Genomic DNA, 21,459 nt, shown 5'->3' with positions numbered 1-21,459 from the left:
ACTGCATAGAAAATAATAACTTTGAAGAGGATGGTAAATCTTAAATAACCGTAACACTGAAACAGGAGGAAACTGATTCATCTCTTTAACTTTATATCAAGAACTGGCTGCAACTTATCATTAGAGGCTGGTGTAAGACTGGAGGTGAAGAGAGGGAGCATGGCAGTGGTGACACATGTGACCACAGAGGTCAAACTTGGGAGTGAAGCCTGTCCACCTCTAAAGGTGTGCACTCCTCACACCCGAATTCACACTAGCTCCTGGGAAAGGGCAGCATGTGTCTGAGAAGTTGAAAAGTGTGCAAAGTTCACAGAGGTTCACAATGTCATGCTGGGTGAGGACAGTATGTAATGTCCAAAATCACGAAATGTCTTACATATTGTTAATTTTTCACGTGTAGTATATGTATCTTTCTGATTACACTTTTCCTTATGCACGTTCAAACACACACTCACAGGAGGAAACTGCACAGTAAAAACTGTTTTGTGATGCCGTATCATTTTTTCCAACATTATTCTCCTTTTGAGTGCAGGATTTCAGTGCAATCTTTCACACACACACACACACACCACCACACACCACCACACACACACACACACACACACACATCTGTATGTGTAACCCCTACCAACACCATTTGATTTGAAACACGTAGATATTTTATGCCAATATAAAAGATCCAAGTCAGCTGTGCCAGGTTTATACTTCACTTGACCTAAACTTTGTGCAGTAAAGGTTAGAAGTTCATCACACTGGGCATCAGACCCTGGTTTTATATTTAACTCTGGAGGTGAGCAAATTTCACACCCAAGTAAGTGACACTCCACCAGCTCTGACACCCAACCCTGGGAAAATCCAGGCCAGGGTTAAAGAGGTTATCAGAGCTTCATCACTTCATTACAACTCATGATATCAGGGCTGCACACAGGCAGTAAATGTTATTTTGATGCTCAAAATACTATTTATGGGTGATTGTAAGCCAGACTTTCAATCACTTGCTCCAGGAAGTATTCACAGTAACTTTTATTGTTGCTTTACGCCTCTGCAACCTTGATCCCAGCGACATTTGTTAACTTCACTCATCTGAGGCTTTTTCATTAATGTGTGTGAGAGTCTCCGTTTATTAAAACAATCTTAAGAAGCAGTCTGTCCAGTGGAGGTCACTAGTTCAGTAGCAGTGCGCTGCCCCTGCTGCAGCCAGAGGGCAGAGTGTCTCCCATCACAAAGGTGTGCAAAGTTTACACCCTGCAAAACACCTAAAGATAGTCCCAAGGGTTCCCACAGATGAGCTCAGGAGGTTGGCACCAGGATGAGTTGAAGAGTTCAAGTCATTAAATAAGAAATAAAAAATACACAGATATTTAAACAATACTGATTTTACGAATTTTTTATGCAGAAAAAAAGCCTGCACAGCACTTTTAAAGTTGTGCTGCACACTGAACTATATATAGCATCATAGCCTTCTGTGCTCACTGATTTAATGCCTCCTATGCAGGCATTCTGCTCAAGTGAAATATGCAAAGAGTCAATCTGTAGTCAAGGGATCATAGACAATAGTATGTCTATGATCTGTCTATTAAAATAATCGTGATAAGCAGTCTGTCCAGTGGAGGTCACTAGTTCAGTAGCAGTGTGTTACCCTTTTTGCAGCCAGAGGCCACAGTGTCTCCCATGATGAAGGTGTGCAAAGTTTACACCCTGCAAAACACTTAAAGGTGATCCCAAGGGTTCCCATGGAAGAGCTCGGAGGGTTGGCACCGGGGTGAGTTGAAGAGTTCAAGTCATTAAGTAAGAAATGCAGAATACACAGATATTTAAACAATTCAAGCTATTTTTTTTCTTCTGAAGAAAAAAAAGCCTGTGCAGCATTTGCAAAGTTGTGCCTTGCACTAACCTATAAACAGCATATTATTCTTTGTTTCTATTGATTCCGTGCTCCCTATGCACACACCGTGCTTACCAAAAAAAATATGCAGCGTCAATCTGCAGTCAAGAGTCAATCTGAAGCCAAGACTCCTACGATCTGTTTAAAATGACAAATCATAGACAATTGTTTGTCTGTTAAAATCCAAATATGTCAGAACAACTACCAACAGAAATCACCTTAAACCTGCAGCCGCGTTATCACTGTAAAACAATAAAACTACTTTACTCCCATGAGTCACTGACTTCCTATCCTACCTTCCTTCTATATTGCAAACTTCATTCATACTGCAGCACTGCAGTAAAGGCTTGTTACTGCCAAGGCTGCATTGCATCAGTCAAAGCGGGTAACTGACCCAGGACTGTAGATGCACAGGGGCTCCAGCATCAGGTTCATTGTGAGTCATTTAGTTTGTTGTCATTTAAATAACTGTAAATATCTTCATCAACTGTTTTTAAACCAACCAGCAAACCATTGGGGACACAGGTAGTAGTGGTGACTTACTGGATCTAATGAAATATTGTCATTGACAATATTGTCATTGTCATTTGTAGTCAGTTGTGAACACTTAATGTGTGTTTAGAGGTGGTGGTAGACAGTACATAATTCACAGGGAGGAGGATGAAGGGGTCAATAGGAGGCCAACACTTTACTTTTTCTCCAGGACCTTGTACTGGGTTAATGCTAAAGTCTTGTTTGGTTTATGCTTAGGCTGATTTGTTTTTATTGTATGGTTGAATTTGCAAAACTTCAAGTGAACTGTGCATTCTGTCAATTATTTATGTCTTGTTATGGAACTGTTCATCCATCCACTCATGTTTTATTGCAGGAGACAGAGGACACTGTGCAGATTGACATAAATCCTCTGGTGGCAGATCCATAGAGCGTGACCTCCTGGTGCGTTTAAAGAAAATCTGTCAAGTCGAAATCACGTGAACTAAAATTATAACTGATTAAACCAGGTTGAGTCACTGAAGGGGCCACAAACGTTTTCCCTCTGACTATCTCAGTTCAGATCTTTATGGACTCTGCTGACGCCGTTGGCACCTCTCACGTGTCACGCAGTTTCCGCACTTCAGGCGTCACTGCGCAGGAAATGGTGAGTTTACCACCTTGCACTTATCCATGGGAAAAGAGCTGTTCAGGCAGGCTGATGTGTCAGATGCAGCAGAGGTTAGAAACTTTAAAATGTTAAATACACTAAGGCCAGAAAATCCAATCGAACGTCCTCATAATGTGTGATTGCTGCAAGTAATAACTATGAGGGAAACTGCATTAGTGTTTATGCAGGAGAGGTGAATAATAGAGAGACACATCATGTGCTCTCACTCAAAGTAAACCAAAAGTCTGACGTCTTTGCACAGACTTTCAAAGAGTCATTTTAAACCGGAGAAGACTCCTCTTTACTCGAAAACCTAATTTCCTCTGGGTCAGTGAACCCTGCCTGCAGCTTGGAACTTCATTTCACATATTTCCTCAAACTACTGCTTTGAATTCGACATCAGGCTACAAGATAAACCCACAGGCACCAATCTCAGTATAAACACAAAAATAAGCCCAAGACAACGACGCCCATTTCATGCATTTTATTGCAATGCTCAACAAAATACAAAAGAGGTAGAAACGTTAAAGGAATAACTTAAGGATTTACATTCTCACTTTGGTATAGAAATGAAAAATGATCTATTTACACATATTTACAGGAATAAATTAGGAGAAATATATATTATCACATTAGGAAACTTTTTGTCTTTAAAGGCTTCGAAGGGTGAGGTTTAGTTCAGCTCCTTCTCCACTTCCTCCTCTTCATCATCGCTGTCTTCGTCGCTGCTGGAGTCCTCGTAAGGGCAGATGGTCGCTTGGACCGGATAGTTGCGCAGGAGCATTTCTGCGTCCTGGTACAGATAATCGAAGCATCTCGATTTAGGCCAGTACAACCTTCATAAAAGAAAGAAAAATGAATGAATGAGTAAGATGTACTTTACAAAGGAACACTACATTACATTACACTACATTAGAAATGGTGGTAAAGAAAGCAAGAAAACTCCACTTACTTCACTGGGTGAACGACCTGAGGAGTTTTGGGGCACTGTGCATCAGAGAGGTCTCCATGCATGGAATGAGTCTGAAAGTTAAAATAAAGTTAGACTTTTTTTTTTACCCATGAAACAGCGTACGTTTGAATTTGAGGACTTCCAGACTTAAAGTTAACCAAACTCACCTTATGTGCGTCAGTTCTCTGATCCTTTCCAGTCCACGGTCTCCACCAGTTGGACTGCTGGGTAACATTGTCTCCAGAAAAAGCAGAAGTTAATCCACTGTTGGCGGCGAAAGTCTCCATGGCTCCTTGTAAGTTGTCAGTCCTGCGTAAAGTCCCCAGAGGATGTGAGACTGAAAGCAGGAACCTCCTATTTATCAGGGGGGCCCGAGGCAGCCGCGGTGCCAAATTGCGCTTTTGACGCGTCTCCAAGTGTTTCCATGCGCCACGATGGTGAGGTGTGAAGTCACACTTCGGCAAACTCCGAACATTTGGCCACTTTCTGTTTTAATTTTGAGTGTAGATTTTTTTTTAAAAAAGATGAGAGATTGACCTGTTTGAGACATTTTTCTTAGATTACTGCATATTTGATTAGAATGTGATACCTGCTTCCTGCATCCACTGTCTCTCATGTGAAGGGTTTGAGCGTATGTACAGGTATCATTTAGTCTAATGGGCCAACCGGGTGACACGACTGTAATTAGGTTTAAGAGTAATGGATCGAGTAATGGCACAGTCTGATTGATTACATTAATAAGTTGAACTCTTCAACCCCTTCACCTTTCAGTATCTCTGTCTCTGTGGCCATTTGGGTGTGAGGTGTGAAGAAACACGTGCCCTACTGTCATTGCCTGCTGAGGGGTTGATGGAAGGAGGCTCGTGCTGCGTGGGGAGGGTTGACACGCGTCAGCCCCTTAATACATACAACAGCAGGGGTTGGGGTGGGTGGGTTAACAGCCACACCTCAGCAGATGCAAACCTTGAACGCATCACACTGCCATAAGGGAAATACAGTAATACTGTGTTATGCAACTTTTATTGGAGCTCCACGTTTTTGAATGTCTTCTGTAATCTACTGACTCAGTCCCCCTCATTCACTTAAACAAGTGCTTTTAAACAAGGGCCAGTAGGGGGCAGCGTGGGGCTACATGCTGGGATGAAATGATAATGGAAAGAGTGGAACATCTCCCACAACTGGGTTCAGTCAAAGCTAATGGGTGCCACATTTGCAAGTATCACTTGTTAAAGGGTAGGAGGCCTTCAGTGAGAGTGTCTGTGTTTAAAGGTGAACCGTGAACGACCAGCATTGAATTTCTTTGCCCACTGGCTCCATCCACATCACAACACTCCTCTCCAGGGAACAGGCAGTCAGAGCTCGGAGCTAATAAGGTCCACACAGACCCCCCCACCCCCCCTTCTTTTGCTCTTTCCGTCCCTCTCTTAGTCTCTTTTTCTTCTCTGGAGCTAATTGGACTCACGGACTCACCACGCTCCGCTGCCGGCTTCTTTTATGTTTTTGTGTCATTCATGCTTTTGCTACATTTTGAACTGTAATGGCACACGCAAGGATTACATGCTTCTTGCTGTTCAAACAGTTTCGCACAGGCATGACCTTTACCATTATGTTCACAAACCAGGCACATTCATGCAATACATATAAAAAGATTTTTTACCATGCATTATAGTAAAATTACATCAGCATATTAAAAGCGTTTTATGTTTTTTCTTCTACACTGGTGAACAAAAAGGTCCATATTGTATGCTTGGATTAATGCAGTGAAAACAGTATAGTATAGTGAATGCCAAAATAGGTCAAAATAGTGAGTAAAAGAAAAATAAAAAAAAAAGCAGAGCCAGTAAATGTGATGTTTCCTCTGAATGAAGCAAAATTGAAATTCCCTGAAAAGACCACAGGAGATCACACACCACCACTACACACACATACACACACACACATGTAAATTGGACAGAATATTGAGGTCACTCATCATGGAGTGTGCTGGTAATCCAGGAAAAAGCTATTATCCCTTATTGGCTTACCCTATTATGCATTAATAAGTGACAAAGGACTAGAGGGAGAGATGAGCTGCTGACTGCTTTTTAATATTTGGTTTGGGTTACAGTGAAGCTGCAGCTCAATAATATGGAGACATCTGTCATATTTCAAACATTCAGTGAACCTGCCTGGCTGAAAAGTTCACCACATGCTATGAGACCACTTTTAATAGATTTTCTTGATATAATCCCTCTCTTCTCTATTGCTCCACTTTTGCCTTCTTTCTCTAGCTTGTTATTTGTAAGTCACATTCCCTCTTTCTTTTTTTGCCAAAGTCATTTACACTTCTCTCTTACAAAGACTCTCAAAACTTCTCTCCAAAAAATATTGCTCTCCATGGCAACAGACAACCACAAATAAATCATTTTGTAGAAATCCCCTCAGTAAAGCCTTATCTTTTTATTTATGCTCATCAGGCCATCACTGCAAATTCCATATTTAAAGCCTCCTCCTCAATTAATGTGTCACTTTGCACCCTATTGCCATCAAGTATGCAATCATGTTCTATTTTCATTGTCCTGTTTCCCATGTGTGTGAGTGGTTTCAGCCACTTGTTATTCATAAGTCACATTCCCTTTTCGTTTTGGGAGGCTTCTCTTTGGAGCAGAGAAGCTACGGTGCAATTTGAAGCACTTAAATCAATGTCGTACTTTGTGACACTGAATGGAAAACCTACTCTTACGCCATGAGTCAATGGTCGCAGTAATTTTAGGTTTTGTTCATGTTGATATTTTTCTTGGAATTCAGGGGGCAGCTCGTTGGTGCATGCTGGGTTACTAATAAAAACAACCAGGGATCCTAAAGATACGAGAGGATATCTTTCTACAAGACAAGAACATGTTGAACGTAATATATCCTCCAAGTCTGAGTGAAAATGTTTTCAAACCTATTCCAGGGAATATTAGTCGTACGCTTATTTAGATACACAGTAAGAGGGTTTGAGATGTTAATGCTCTTCTTCTCTCCTCCCTGCATTCACACTTTAGCAGTTGTGGAGTCACGCAGGGTCCTCCAGTTCCAAATGGAGAACTTCTAGCATTTTTATGAGGACTCATTTTGTCTTTGTTTGACAGAACTTGGGCTTTGGGGGATTTACAAAAAGAACAGAAAGAAGCAGTCACAACAATCATACAGATCTGAAAACAAGCAAGGATTTTCAGTTCCTTACACAGTTCACAATCTATTATTCTTCAAACTGATGCCTACTGGGACAGAAGCAGGCTGAGACCTGCCGTGATTTTATGGGCTGTGTTTGAGGGTTATTAATATTACAGCAAAATGCAATCTAACACAGAAGAATACAAATTGGAGGAGCCTAGGGCACTTCAGTACAGCTTTGTCAGCCCGGATTCAAACTTTAAGAGTTAAGCTGGTGCAATGTGATTTTTTTTCCTTTGCATCAATACACTATTCCAAGCACCTTGAACCTGGAGGTGTCATTGTCAACCTCTGTTAATCCACAACAACAGGATATGTATGTATATTATTGTTGAGTATTTCAGAGGCCCATGCAGAGACAGGCTTTACAAATGAGCTTAGGCTATAAATACATATAAATACACAGTAAGTAAATAAATGAGTTTTCAAAGGGGACTGTCTATATGCACTGTAAAAGTCCTTGATTTCTAGTCATGCACGTCTATTTGCTAAATGTATTCTGGAGCACAGGAGCATTGACCTTTGCTCTCTTTACTGATGTGAGTAATGCTCAGGCTCAAGGTGACTCCCAGCCTGACAAAGGAAAACAGTCCTCTGTACAACGACAGGAGGAAGAGGAGGGGCGTCTTGATTCAATTACTAAAGATGAGATGCTACAGCCTCTGGGAAATGTAATACCACCTTCCTGCTTCCAGCTTGCATGTAGAGCTTAACTTTAGTTATACATTTATTTAATTTCCAAATCTCTTATTTAGTTTTTGCACAGAACTTGAAAAATATAAAAAGCTTTGAAGTTGCATCACCATTTAATCAGTGCAGAGCTTCTGTGTTCAGATTAAAGACTACTTGCTTCTCATCTCAAAATCAATTTCATGTAACTCATACTGTGAGGTAAATCTGCCACACAACGTCATTTTCTCCTCTCATGGGCTCTCACCAGAGGGAATCATACACTGATTAATTTGAAGAAATCATTTTATACAGACTCCAGCTTCCATTGAGATACTGTCTACTTTCTGTACATTGTAAATACACAGTGCATAACTTGAACTCACACCCTCTTTCCCAGTACAGACTGTTAGATACAGGTTCAATTCAGTCTTTGTTTTCTGAAGAAGACACTCTGAATTATCTTTACAGAATATCCAATGATGACAACACCAGCACTGGGGCTTAGAGGTAGTCAATAAGAGTCAAGCTGCAGAAAAAAAAAACAGCACACTGCTCATCCATCCAGGTGAGCTGTGGCAGTTTAATCAACCCTATTTAGTATTCAAATCCTCATCCTCCAGGAGCTGTAATTCAATAATCTTATGCTACATAATAATCTAAGATTCGAAAAAAAGATGTTTTGTAAGATGATGTTATGTGAGGCCACGATGAACCTATGAGTGTTTATATGGTTTTCCATGAGCTATGAGTTATGTTCTGAGAATGGCTTTGCAGAAGGTCAGAATGATCCAGATCCTAGTTTAATTGAAGTCCCGAGTGTTCCCTTGGAAACCATCGGTCATGGTAAAAATGCACTGCAAGTAGAGGGAGACAGTATTCAGAGAAAAATATGAGACAAAATCACATTACTGTAAATTCAACTGCAAACTGTAAAACATGAAACAATAAATCATTAAATCTGAAAACAAGAGCCTATACCATGGTAACAGACTCTTGCATAGCTGTCCAATATATTTACAGTAGTTACTGGTTAAAAAAACAAAACAAAACAACTTTTACTATTGAATTTAGAATCATCTTAATAACAGTGTCTTCTGGTATCCTCCCTCTTCCATCTTTATTTCAGTCACTGACCTGCTACCACAGAGAGTGGAGACTTCAATCACAGGGTCAAGATGACAGCACCCTGTCTTCTCCTTCTGCTCTGTACTGGGATGAACCTCTGTAACTGCTCAATATGCAGCATTGGTGTCGGGTTTATGCTGACAAAAACAGATCTGGAAGGCTCATCAATCAGCGCCCACTGAAAAATACCACTTGTGGGAGATAATTTAGATGACAGAGGCAAAAGAAAGGATCTTTGAGGTAGCTGTTGGACAGTGAACGGAAGGAAACGGTGTCTGCTGAATGAAAAGTGTGAGCAGTATGTGAAAGTGTATGTACCATAGGGAATTCAAGCTTGAAAAAAGTTGTTCTGCAGAGACTGAAACTGAAAATGAACACAATGCATGAGGGAATTATGATGCATTAAATGACTGACTGAGTACATGTTTTTTCTCTCTTTGGGAGAAAGATAGAAAGTAAAAAAACAAAAAAAAAAAAAGCAATAAAACAAAACCAGGATGGATGGGACAAGAGACAAATGAAGACAGCTCAACTGCCAGGCCTGATCGTGAGCATTGAAGGATAAGACGTCCCTGCCAGTGAGAAAATCGTAAATTTATCCTTGCAAACTAAGAATTATGCCTTGCACGTAGCAACAATGCTGATGTAGAATCTATGAATATTTCATATTATCTATTTTGGAGTCTTGAATGTTTCTATCCACCATTCAGAGATAGACAGATTCAGAGCAGTCAGAGCAGCGGGTGGTAGTAGCTTTAAAGCTGGAGCAGATTTGTGACCAGAATGTTGGCGGGCAAAATAAAGGAATAAAGAAAGTGAAGATAAATAAGAAGCAAAGTAGAAAAATGTTCTGGCCCACAGAAGTACAGGACACACATGCTGTATTGATGAATTAGTGTGAATAGCGAGTGGATAAGGAACAACATAAACTCCTGCTTATTCAAGATGAAAAATGTGATCTTGGTGCTCTGTCTCTTGTGTTTTTTGTGATTTTATTTGGGCTGAAGAATTCCCCCAGTTTAACAGACACACATGATGTGTAGTAGTGTTGAATCTCAATCAGGTCAAGCCTCCTACCTGTGGACCCTGCAGTGGTGAGTCAGAGAGTGCAGCACCCAGTGGCCAGGGTCATTTACATGCAACAGAGGTCTGCAGGCTTTTCAGAGGCTGTTTAAACTGTGGTCAGTGATAGGTTATGCTGAACATCATGTATTGATGAAAGAGAAAGATCATTACAATGACTTTAACACACAGGCTTAATCAATCAGTGCTCACAGGCACAGTCTGCAGGCACTGTGTCAGAAACCTGTGAAAAAGAATGAAGTGTAAAGTCTATTAGCCTGTTTTGTTAAAGTAAATTAGCAGGACATCACATGCAGAGTATTAATGACAGTACCTCACTGTAGGCTGTAAAAATAAAGACAGCTGGAGTTCACTAAGATTAAATCCTTTCTATTTTGACTATTGAAGCACAACATGCAGCCAGACACCCAGTAAAACAAGCTTGACATTTTGAATGAGAAAACCATTTTTACATCAAATTATTATTGTTAATGGTTTGTAGAGATTTTATCGTCCTTAATGTGGAAACAGTTTTTCAGCTTCACCACACACAACACAAATTTAAAAAAGGACACCCGGGGCTAAACGACAATTTAAAAAAACACAAATAAACATTTTATATATATATATATATTGGGCACAATTTTAAGTTATAATCCCAATTTTTGCAATAGCGCATCGGCTCTGAAACAATGTGACAATACTGTACAAATGGGAGCCGCTCAGAGAGATGAACCTGCAGGGACTTAGCGCCTCAATCTGCAGTTCATCTGTGGAGTTTCAGCTCATTATTTAGCTGTCTGGCCCACAACACTGCTGTTCTGACTCAGTTAGCAGCTAGCTGGTGAACATATTGGAGCATTTAATAGGTGAAGAGCCATTTATTTCCTTTGGGAGTCAGTAAAGACTAAAAACAGAGCTAAAAGAGAGTGAACTTACATTCACCAAGAAGCCAGGAACACAGCTCAAAATGCATGAAAATGTTGCTCTGTTCTTGTAGTGCTGATATACTAATACTAATGCGCTAATGCAGAATGCTAATGCTAAGCTGAGCTAATAATTTATATATGATTTGTACTGATGTGTCTGTTTCACTGTTGCCTTTGACCTATTGTTCTCTACTGTGATGGAACTGTTTATGATTTCGCCTATTGAGCAATCAAGAGCCTTGCATCCACATCTGTCTTACTGACTGTAGGTGAGGAGCAGGCATACAGCTACTGAGGAAGGTCTTCATTTAAATCCTTTTACACTTATGAAATACAGAAGGTTATGAGCACAGGGAAAAAGTTAGGGAGGTGTCCTCTCTACATTTGATATTCTAACTGCATTTGGCACATATCAGTTGTGCTGGTGATACAAAGAGTTTTCACTCCTCACTGACAAGCACTTTGACCCATACTTTAGCTGCCAGCTACCCCTGGACAGATTTCTTTTGATCAAAGCCATTGCAACATTCCCCATGAAAACAGCACAGCATATCATCTCACCATAATTGCTGTAGCTGGAGAAGAACAAAGTAGCAACCCAAAGAATAACAGACCAAAGCAAACCTGGCGGGACAGCTTTGAGCATCTGGCTGTTTTCTATGACATGTGCATTATTGATCTGCAGATGAATATGAGACAAAATGCTCTAACAAGCTTTGATGTAGCCTTTCCACCACTTCCAACATTTAGCAAAACTAATGCAGAAATGCAGGTGAATTACCTAAATGTCTCTAATCTTTATATGATTACTGTATAAAGTTTGTGATCCATCATATGATGACATAATATTTAAAATCCTTTTGTAGAGTTCTGGCACTGGAGGAAAATGTCCGCTGTCAAGTAGAATTCATGACAATAGCCTGGGTTATTTCTGTAGCACTGTACTACTCAATTTGGGCAAGTCTCTCCTTGAGCTGTGAAGCAGAGAACCAAGAACGAGGTAGTGATGTAATCTCAAAACAAAAAGTTGGACTCTACTCAAAAAATTAATGTGGTACGGGTACACTCTCTGATTCACAGCTGTGAGTAATTCATTCATTCAATAGCCAATTGTTTGGCTGTGATAACTCAACAAGTGTTCTCAGAGAACACAAAGCCAATCTCTAATACAGTACCAACAGATAAACAGATGAAGTATCTCCAGATGGCATCACTATTTCAAGTCTAAATGCTCTAAATTCTGGTTTAAGGATAGACTTCTCGTGATGAACGCTCTTACATCTGAATACATAGCATATGTTATATACAGTATGTGCAGTTCTTTATGCCCAGTCCTTAGGAGTTATGTTCCTATCAGACACAGGAAGAAGTGTGCCCTTTATACAGTGGTGAATTGGCTTTCAGTGCATTCAGCTACCATGCAGGAGACTGGAGTTTATGCTACTATCGAGTAATTTATGTTCACTTTTTAACCATGAAATAAAATTTCCCAAACCTTAACCAAGCGTTTCAGCTGACTAACCTTCACACTACCTTAAACACTTATTTGCTACAGCAGTCAGATTTTTTTGGAAAGTACTGTGAAACAGTTGGCATGAGATGAAGAATAGTTAGTTTATTTAGAATCTGGACACAGGGTTATGTTTAGAGCTACAGGGATGTTTCCAAATCTGGCGTGATCAACATCCTGTGGTGACAGGAAAAAAACAACTCTGCCAAAAAAGAAGGCACCTTGCAGCTGAAGTGTCCAGACATTTGATAGGTTTTGGCCTCGGGAAGCACAGCACAACACCAACTCATTCACAAAGGGAAAAAATCCATTATTCACATTCTAATGCTACACTGAGACCAAGAAAAGTATACAAAGGGTACTAATATCACCAAGATTTTAATGTATTGTATACATTTGTGATCACTCTGGTGAATGTAAATTCTGTGATGTGGAAAATTCATTTTGATGGAGCATAAGTGAACGAATAGCTGCCTGGAGTGGATCTGCTTAAGAGGTACTTCAAAAATTAAGGTAATGCAGGGCTGCTAATGAAGCCTGTCGCCTGAAAGAAGATTTATCAAAAGATGAAAAAAGGCCATTTAGCAATGTGGTGTTTTAGAGTTTTAATAAGCATTTCCTGCCTCCAGCAGACAGACACATGCTTGCATTTTCAAATTCACCTCAGCCCAGGTAATCTTAAAATCATTAGTCAGGGTTGCTTTGTTTATGTCCTTTCAACAACCTCTCGCTTCACTAAAATAGGCAAATGTGCAGACCATTCAGATGTGCTCGTTGGGCGGCAGATTACGAAAATGCACTTTTTTTTATAAAGCAATGCTGTGTAAATCATGGAATAGCTTAGATGTTGCTTCTGAACGCTCAAAACAGATTTGAGTTGTCCCACACCAGCAGATCAGCAGCATGTCATTTGAACGTGCTATGAAAAATACAGGGGCTGATTTTGTTACAGTGCCAAACAGATGGTTATTGGCACAGACCTACATCTTGCACACTGAATTCTCCTGTAACAGCTGTGAAAATAGTACACTGCCAACATTATTTCACAGTGTAGATGGGAACACCTTACAATAATGTACATAAAATTCTGAGGAATGAGGATGGAGTAAATCAGGAAAGTGATTAAATTAATAGCAAACAAGTTGTTCTCAAAATGAGTCGAGGAGTATGTAAGATAATAATTTCACTTTAGCTCATGCTGCTCATTATTATCGGAATGTGTAATTACCTCTCAGAGGTCTGCAAGTCTGACCGTAATGAATCACTCCAGATTAAGTCTTTGTCATGTTAGTATCCTTCATCTCCTCAAATAAAGTGGTGTTTCAGACTATTGTAAAGTCTTAATACTATAACTTATGTATGATATTATTTAGCATGGTCTTCTAGAGTGGATGTAAAAATGGGAAGGAGTTGGAAAACCTTTACATGAGCTGTAATTGGCTGGTTGGGTTAAGACTAATCTTTGTAGTTTCCACTTCAAGTCCATGTATCTCTTACTCCCTGCACTTCAACATGATTTTTTTTATCTTTAATTTAAAAAGTCATATTGATACCTGAATCTACTTATTCTGCCATGTTTCAAGATGTTGATGATATATTTGTGGAAAGCTCTTGAAATATATTAAACTGCAGGGAGAGTGCAGACTATTTAACCTTAATGTCCAAATATATAATTTTAATATTCAAAATTAAAATTAGACTGAATGGTTTTTCAAAATTGATTGTTTCATGTGTGGATATGTACATTATTTGCATGCACTTACAGTATATTTATATTTACATCTCACAATAAAGCCAACCTCATACAAATTTAATCATAGAAATTCCTATCAACTGAGTACATGGTTTCAAAACAAAAATCCTTCCTCAAGAATAATCAGCTGCACTGGAAACACCTCGTCGCGTATTCGAGGCGGAAATCAGTAAACTAACCCCCAATACCAGACTCAGTTGGTGGTTAAAATGAGCATTTTTTGCAGTGTAACCTCAGTATCCCAGGGAATGAATGAGGCACCAGTGTAGAGGATGTTGGATATCAGTGATGCGCACTGAGCAGCAGCTCGCCCATAGGCTGCTGCTTCGCCTACAGGACTCACATGAGGATGGATGGAGTTTTTGATAAAGCGATGGATTTCCCTGCTCTTTATCATCTTTTCGACACATTTTTAAATTCCAGGAGACGGACTTAACATCTGAGTTGTTTGCAGAATTCCCAGATTTATAGGCTGGGGACTTGGGGTTTTCAGCAACAGAGAGGTTTCACGTTTAACGACTGTGGTTCGTAAACTTTACGCATACGGTAACTATAAATATTTAAACTGCTTCCTTCCTGGACTGATTTGATTTCTTTTGTGTTGTCAAGGTACGTTAGACCTGTGTGAAATGTCCGACTTCCACAACCGGAGCCAAACCAGCGCACGTCGCAGTGACTACGTGTGGCAGTATGAATATTATGACGACGAGGAGCCCGTGTCTTTTGAGGGACTCAAAGCGCACAGATGTAAGCTGAATGAGACAATCCTCCATCGCTTTTACTGTCTTTTACTTTGTGCAGCGCGTGTGTGCGCGTGCCTTTAAGTGCATGCGGGTATATTAGTGCATGAAATATCTGTGTCAACAAACACGCTTCCTTACGAGTGTTCATAATTAATAACTGATTACCACGCACCTTTCATTCCTTGCATTACTGATACACCTCATTTGTGATGACCAAGCCACTTAATGGGACAGAACATGGTCATCAGCAAAAATAACGGACAAGTAGGCAGGTGCAGCTTTCTTCTAATCTTCTAATTCTTCTTTTGCTCTTGGAGAGATTAATCTAAGAGGGAATCTCAAGCTCAGAAGGGGAGCAGAAGAGAGTTTAATCATTAAAACAGCATGACGTATTGTAATAACATTCACTCTTCTCTGGTGTTTCAGACTCCATTGTCATCGGCTTCTGGGTAGGACTTGCCGTGTTTGTCATTTTCATGTTCTTCGTTCTCACGCTGCTCACAAAGACAGGAGCGCCACATCAAGAGTGAGTATATTAGTAGGTTACACCCATCTGGCCCCTGAGGGGACCCGTGAAATCACCAAGGAGAGCCCAAGCAATTTAGCTCTTGCACTTGTGATGTGAGCAAAAGCGTGAGAGAGACGGGGGTTAATGAGATCTACTGCATTTGCTATTCTGACAGTAGAATATGTTGTATTTCACTGGGGGGACCAGTGGTTGTTGCTGAAAGCATGACGTTACTGTGCAACACTGATGTTTGACTCTGAGGTGGTCTTCATGCAGCTGCAGATCAAGTGAAGATAAGCAGTGGAAGTTGGAGAGAAGTCACTTATAAGGTCAGACTGAAAAATGGCACTGAGGTTAAGCCAAGATGAAATAGGGAACTTATTGGCAAGCAAAATGTCATTCCACCCCCTACCCTGCCCCCCAAGTTCTTTTCTCAGGAAAAAAGATGAAGGAATGATTTTTAGTATAAATTTTCAGGCACGGACTAAAAAAAGTGAGAAGTTTGCTTAGAGCTACATTCAGGACAAAATTGACAATAAAACTCCCTCATATTTTCAAAGCCTCCTCCTGCTGTAATCACACTCTGGATCTTTATTTCTCTCCTAACAGAAACCCAGACTCTGCTGAAAAGCGTCATCGACCAGGGAGCTGTCTGCTAGACATCGACGGTCCCAAGGATGAAAATGACAAAGCTTCCTCCCGTCCATTGCTAGCAGAGACCCGTTCATATTTCCACTTCTACATCAAGGAAGAGGATCAGGGTCGGGGGAAGAAAAAAACAGATGGAAAGCATGCCGGGGCCGAAGTCCAACAGGGGCCCAGCAACCGGCCCAGAGGTATCAGGCTCCTTGGGGATGGATGATATGGAAGAGGATGTTGAGGAAGCTGGGGGACGCCGACCTCTTAACGGACTAATAGAGGAGAGTAAGACGGACAGAGAGTGTGCCTTCCTGTCCCACTTCAACATCCCTAACTTTGTGAGCCTGGAGCAGAGTTCAACACTGGGAGAGGATGATTTGGTGTACGAACCGTCCGTCATACTGGAGCGCCAGTCTCACTCTAAGGATGCTCACTGTGATATCCATTAAGGCGGTTCATACAAAGAAATGACAGGCATCAGACATAGTGCTATTGTTATATTATTTGCTTTCCTTTCGCAGGGCCATTTGTGACCAGACAGGGGGACATACTCACCTGCCATACATCCACATATCTTTATTTTCCTACAAAGCTTCTCTATTTAGAGTGTTTTAAGGCTTTTCAACAAGTAGGGTCTAAAGGATGGCAAACAACTTCAAATATTAAGCGCAACTCACAGTTATAAAACAACATTTTATCCTGAAGATAAAATTGCCGCACAGGTAGTACCTTTTACTGTGAGGACTCAGCTTCTCCAAATAGGATGCAGGCTGTACTGTACCCAGACTCAGAGATGAGTTTCCACACACGAGAAGATAAAATGTCACCAGGGAGCGATGTTGTGTCGAATTCACTCTACTCTTATTACTGTCTTGTTTTCTCGTGCAGTTCTGGACAGTGGACATTATCTCTCTGGCAAAACACAAATGCCAACAAGATTAGAAGTGTGGAATTCATTATTTTTGCAATCGCTGTTTTTGCTCTAAAATGAAATGCCCTCTATTATACAAGGTTAAGTGTACTTTAAATGTGTAATTAGCAGCACAAAATCAAACATATTGTTCTTTCAAAGGGTTGGTAACCTGAGACCCTGGATGATAATGTGATATAATACTTTTTTGGTCAGAATTCTGTTAAACTTAGAAATGCTTAATGTTGATGGCCTAAATAAAGCCTATGTGGTTTTGGAAATCAACTTAACATTTTGTGTTGTAGCTTTTGTTAACAATACACAATGTTTATCAAATAAGTTCATATTCAGATGTACAATCTCTTCAAGGTGTGTAAGCAATATACAAGAACTTAAAGCTGCACTGATTTTTTTAAAGCACAATGGATCAAATGACTCTGTGTGATGTAAAAGCTGTCCCTCATAAGAACAAACCAATCGAAAATTCTCACCCGACTCTGCAGCTTCCCTTAACTGCATGGATCATTTTAGCGTCTTTTAGCTCACTGTTTTTTTGTTTATGGCCCTTAACTTAACTGTTTTGGTCAGTCTCACGTACACCAACTTTGACATCAACTGAATGCTACCTGCCTAGCTGCCTGCAGACAGACATATCTAGCAGTAGAGCATTTAGCTAAACAACCAAATACCTCCCTCAGTTTATGGTGGAGACCAAAACAGAGATAAAAGGAGAATGCATTTTGCACTTACAACCACTCCAAGTGAATGTGAATGTAATAATGTTGTGTTAATGTTATATCAATTCTATAAAGTGATAATATGTCAATGTTGTGTTGACAACTTGCGCTGCTGAAAAGTAGCTGAAAAAGTCAGTGAATGCAGGTTTAAGTTGAGTAATATGTTTGGATTCTATGTCTATAATTGTACTTACAATGTGTTTGTAATATGTTCAATGTTTGGGGAGATTTGACAGACAAGCTCACTCATAGTACATATAAACACAGCCCTCCTCTCTGTGTCTTTATTCATGTAGAAATCACCTTTTCCAGTCAAAACAAATTAAAATTACTTTGAGCAGTATCAGGTGATGATTATGCAACATGGAACATTGCTAGCTACTGTTGTCACTTATTAGCAAGCTACGTATATTTGGCAGACAGAAGGATGTGCTGGGAATGCCAGAGAGTCTATCAACATTAACGCAACGCTTACTACACCAAATGAGTCTTTTAGAATTTGACAAACGGCCCATTAATTCTTTCCCGATGTGCCCAGGGAAAAGATATGTTCAAACACTCAGTCTTCTGCCCTCCGCTGACATATTTTATATTTGTGGAAAGGCAGACAGTTGGGACCAGGCTGAACAAATGAGATCAGTTAGTTGCCCAGAACTGTTTGCAGGAAAGGCTTTTGCAAGGCTTTTGGCCAATGTTCTTTTTTTTCTGTATCAAGCTCAACAGCAGACAAATGTTACTCTGTAATTATTTTAGCGCATTATCATATCCTTAAATGGGAAGCAATTAAGTGTTTTCTGAAATATCATGGCAGCTCTCATGGGGAACAGTGCTATGGCAAAATTTCTTTCTTTTTCCCCTTTTTGTTTCTTTCCTCTTACTAAACCCAGAACACCATTTACAGCACAAATATCCCTGAATTTATGCTTTTGTCACTTGCCTGAGAAAAGTGGACACAAGTGTTGTTAATCATTAATCGTTAGACTGTCAATTTACCAGCACAGTTGAGTGGGTAATGATCAGAAGTGCTGCTCAGAACACCAGTGAAGGATACAGAGAAACTGCTTCTTAGAGTTTAGAGCTCAGTCAGTATGCAGTGGGCTCTGAATTAGGGGCAGTGTAGTTCAGATAGTCAAGAGTTGTGTAGGCAGCAGGTTAGTGTCTGGGGTTATGTAATCTAAATATGAACAAATACATAGTTCATCGACCAGGAGACACTCTGACTGAAGCATAGCCGGAGAGTCCATGCAGGGGTTAACTTTAAACAAGCCCAGACAAGTGTGACCTGTGAGTAGCACTGCAGAACAGATACATGGACCGCATGGAATTTGTCATACCCTCATTTCTTAGTGGCAGGACTTCAAAATACAATAATTTACACATCATTGGAGGTGGTTGCTGTGGTGATGTAAGACTAAATGGCTTAGCGCTGAGAGAAAGAGAGAGAGCAATGAATCACTTTCTTATTTATCCTCTGAATGAGGGGGTGTTTAGTCAAATTGTGTCCACTGTGCAATTCCAAAGACAAGAAAGCTAACAGGCCGGTTACATGGAAAACAAACCACAGAGAAAACTGAACATACATCTCCATCTGTCGCTCAGCCTAGCCAACTCCTGATGTGCCTTTAGTATGAAACGTGCAGGCTCCACATGCCTCAGCAGCTTAGCTCTGAAAAATCTTAATTAATTCTACTTTTGACTGTGGTGGCTAGCCTCTGAGGGTGCAGTGAGCATCAACAACCAGTGGGTGGGGCAGTGGAGTTAGATCAACTCCATGCAGCGAGAGTTTGCCATTTGCTCTGTTTCCCAAATGTCCAAAGGCGGTCTCTGTAGGCATTGTGGTTGACAGTTGGTGGGTTGCAATGACGCCTCAACAAATGAACAGCAATGGGGGAGCAACTGAGACAGTGAGGCAAGGCAGGGAGAAAGGAAAACATAGGCATTTTGTTTGACGCAGAAAATTGTGAGGAATTTGGTGGGTGTTTAAAAGAAATGTCAGTCAAATGTGTAATTACATAGTTGGTTCACGAGAAGACAAGACACACAACATATTTTATGGCATTCATGCACAGGCTGCCATGATATGAGTGAGGGCAATGTTATACAATATCTGCAAGACAACAGCTTCCAGTTCCAAGAATAAGCACTGAAGAAGAAGCCTCTGCCGTCTAACTCTCTTAAATAACAGTAAGCTTTGATCCTGCCTTAGCTGTTTATTACCTCCTCAAACATCAAGTATATGACCCTGGCAAATTTTTAAAAAAGATCTCATTCACAGTTAAGAAATTATTTTTAACCTTACCTTTTTAAGAGCCAGCTCGGCTAATGTCACCTAACCAACCAACACGACTGCTGATTATGTGTTGTCTGGGAATTAGAGCATACCTTTTCTCCAGTGCTTCATCGGTGATGGTGAAAGGTCTGAGTTAGCAGATGTGCAACATAAAACGCTCCGATAGGCACTGGAGATGACTCACTGCACCAAACCAAATATACAAGGCTAAAAGAAAAGAAGTCTCTTCATCTCCCTGCATTGCAGCCAAGTCTTTAGTAGCATGTGGGAGAGGGATCATTAACAACAAAAAACCTAACAGGATCTGTAAAAGTAGTTATGTTTCTGCTTAAGATGACCATCCATGTGTCTTTAAACTGTTGAACTGAAGCACATTCTCTGTATCTGTTATGTTATGCTTGGAATGTAACTATTTTTCTTTGGTAAATGCTTAAGGAGCTATCAGTGGTCACGTCACATAGTCAGGGCTTTTCCCCATAATTATACTCAGGTGTAGTCACCTTTAACAGCTATGCTATCAAACCCTCACATCACAGTCAGAAAAAGTTAACACAAGAAAAATCATCAGATCTTTCAGAGACATGGGACTAAAATTACAAATTGCCATTGAACTGCATTCAAGAGCCTTCCTATGGCTCAAACTTAGAGGATGAACCTTAAAATTATTCTGATTCTAACTTCAAAAGATCGTTACTCAGGGCCCAGCAGCCTGCCAATTCAAATCTCCTGCCAAGCAAGCAAAATCTGGGTGGATCCAGAGAGTGACTAAGTCTCTCTCTCTCTCTCTCTCTCTCTCTCAACAGCAACAAAGCAGCTGTTTACACACGCCTCCAGCGGAGGTTGCTCACTGGAACAAAAAAAAAAAAAAAAAAGAGGCCGCTTGTGGTGAGCGGCTGCCAGGTAAGCATGTCTGTAACTGCATGAGTGACGCAGCCCAGTGCTGAAAACGATTCTTGGCACATCCTGTAAAACTCTTCCCTAGATGAATCGATGCCTCAAAAAAGTGCATAACTTCTTTCTGCAAATAATAATTGGGCCAAACAGAGGTTTCTCAGTGAAGTAGAACGTGTGACTCATCCTCTCCTCATTTGCACTGCCAGAGTGTAACAAGCTCTTGAGCTAATCCTTACAGTCCAGGTCAATTAGTGGAACCAGCAGGGGTGAGGAGTGTGAATGTGTTTTTTTGAACATGTCTGTATTTTTTCCCCCAGTGCTTGGTTAATTAGCTCCAAACCAGTAAAACTAGACTACCACTCCTCTGAGTGATAATTGTGATGAGTGGCATAATTTTCATAAGTTGCCTTCAAATACTGGCACAGTCAAGTACTTACCTACATGAGCTGTAGCTGCTATAGCTGTTATCATTGAAATGCATAAAATCCCAAACACCCAGAGCAATTTTCTC

At 40.4% G+C, this 21,459-nt stretch overlaps 2 protein-coding genes across 2 annotated transcripts; one reads left to right on the top strand and one right to left on the bottom strand.

The window, feature by feature from the left end:
* Positions 1 to 3,495: 3,495 nt before the first annotated feature.
* On the bottom strand, positions 3,496 to 5,362 carry ripply2 (ripply transcriptional repressor 2). Its single transcript, XM_018695020.2, has 3 exons — positions 4,146 to 5,362; positions 3,979 to 4,049; positions 3,496 to 3,862 (listed from the first exon to the last, which is right to left on the bottom strand). The coding sequence occupies exons 1-3, from the start codon at positions 4,263 to 4,265 to the stop codon at positions 3,700 to 3,702; spliced, it is 354 nt and encodes a 117-aa protein (XP_018550536.1). The 5' UTR covers positions 4,266 to 5,362; the 3' UTR covers positions 3,496 to 3,699.
* Positions 5,363 to 8,988: 3,626 nt separating this feature from the next.
* LOC108895994 (melanocortin-2 receptor accessory protein 2A-like) lies at positions 8,989 to 20,435 on the top strand. Its single transcript, XM_018695013.2, is given in 5 exon segments — positions 8,989 to 14,751; positions 14,837 to 14,974; positions 15,397 to 15,496; positions 16,088 to 16,319; positions 16,321 to 20,435. Coding segments are annotated over 4 exon segments (696 nt in total). The 5' UTR covers positions 8,989 to 14,751; positions 14,837 to 14,856; the 3' UTR covers positions 16,567 to 20,435.
* Positions 20,436 to 21,459: the final 1,024 nt, after the last annotated feature.

The sequence above is a fragment of the Lates calcarifer genome, linkage group LG7_1, assembly GCF_001640805.2.
Source record: "Lates calcarifer isolate ASB-BC8 linkage group LG7_1, TLL_Latcal_v3, whole genome shotgun sequence".
In the NCBI taxonomy this organism is placed as follows: Eukaryota; Metazoa; Chordata; class Actinopteri; family Centropomidae; genus Lates; species Lates calcarifer.
Note: the sequence above shows the minus strand (reverse complement) of the source record. Positions and strands in the feature narration are given on the sequence as shown.

What these genes read in the sequence shown, in the direction of transcription:
- ripply2 (XM_018695020.2), bottom strand. Translation starts at nt 4,265, where the DNA reads ATGGAGACTTTCGCCGCCAACAGTGGATTAACTTCTGCTTTTTCTGGA. An exon ending in AGAGAACTGACGCACATAAG is followed by an intron (nt 4,050 to 4,145) that starts GTGAGTTTGGTT and finishes TTTAACTTTCAG; the next exon opens with ACTCATTCCATGCATGGAGA. An exon ending in CAGGTCGTTCACCCAGTGAA is followed by an intron (nt 3,863 to 3,978) that starts GTAAGTGGAGTT and finishes TCTTTTATGAAG; the next exon opens with GTTGTACTGGCCTAAATCGA.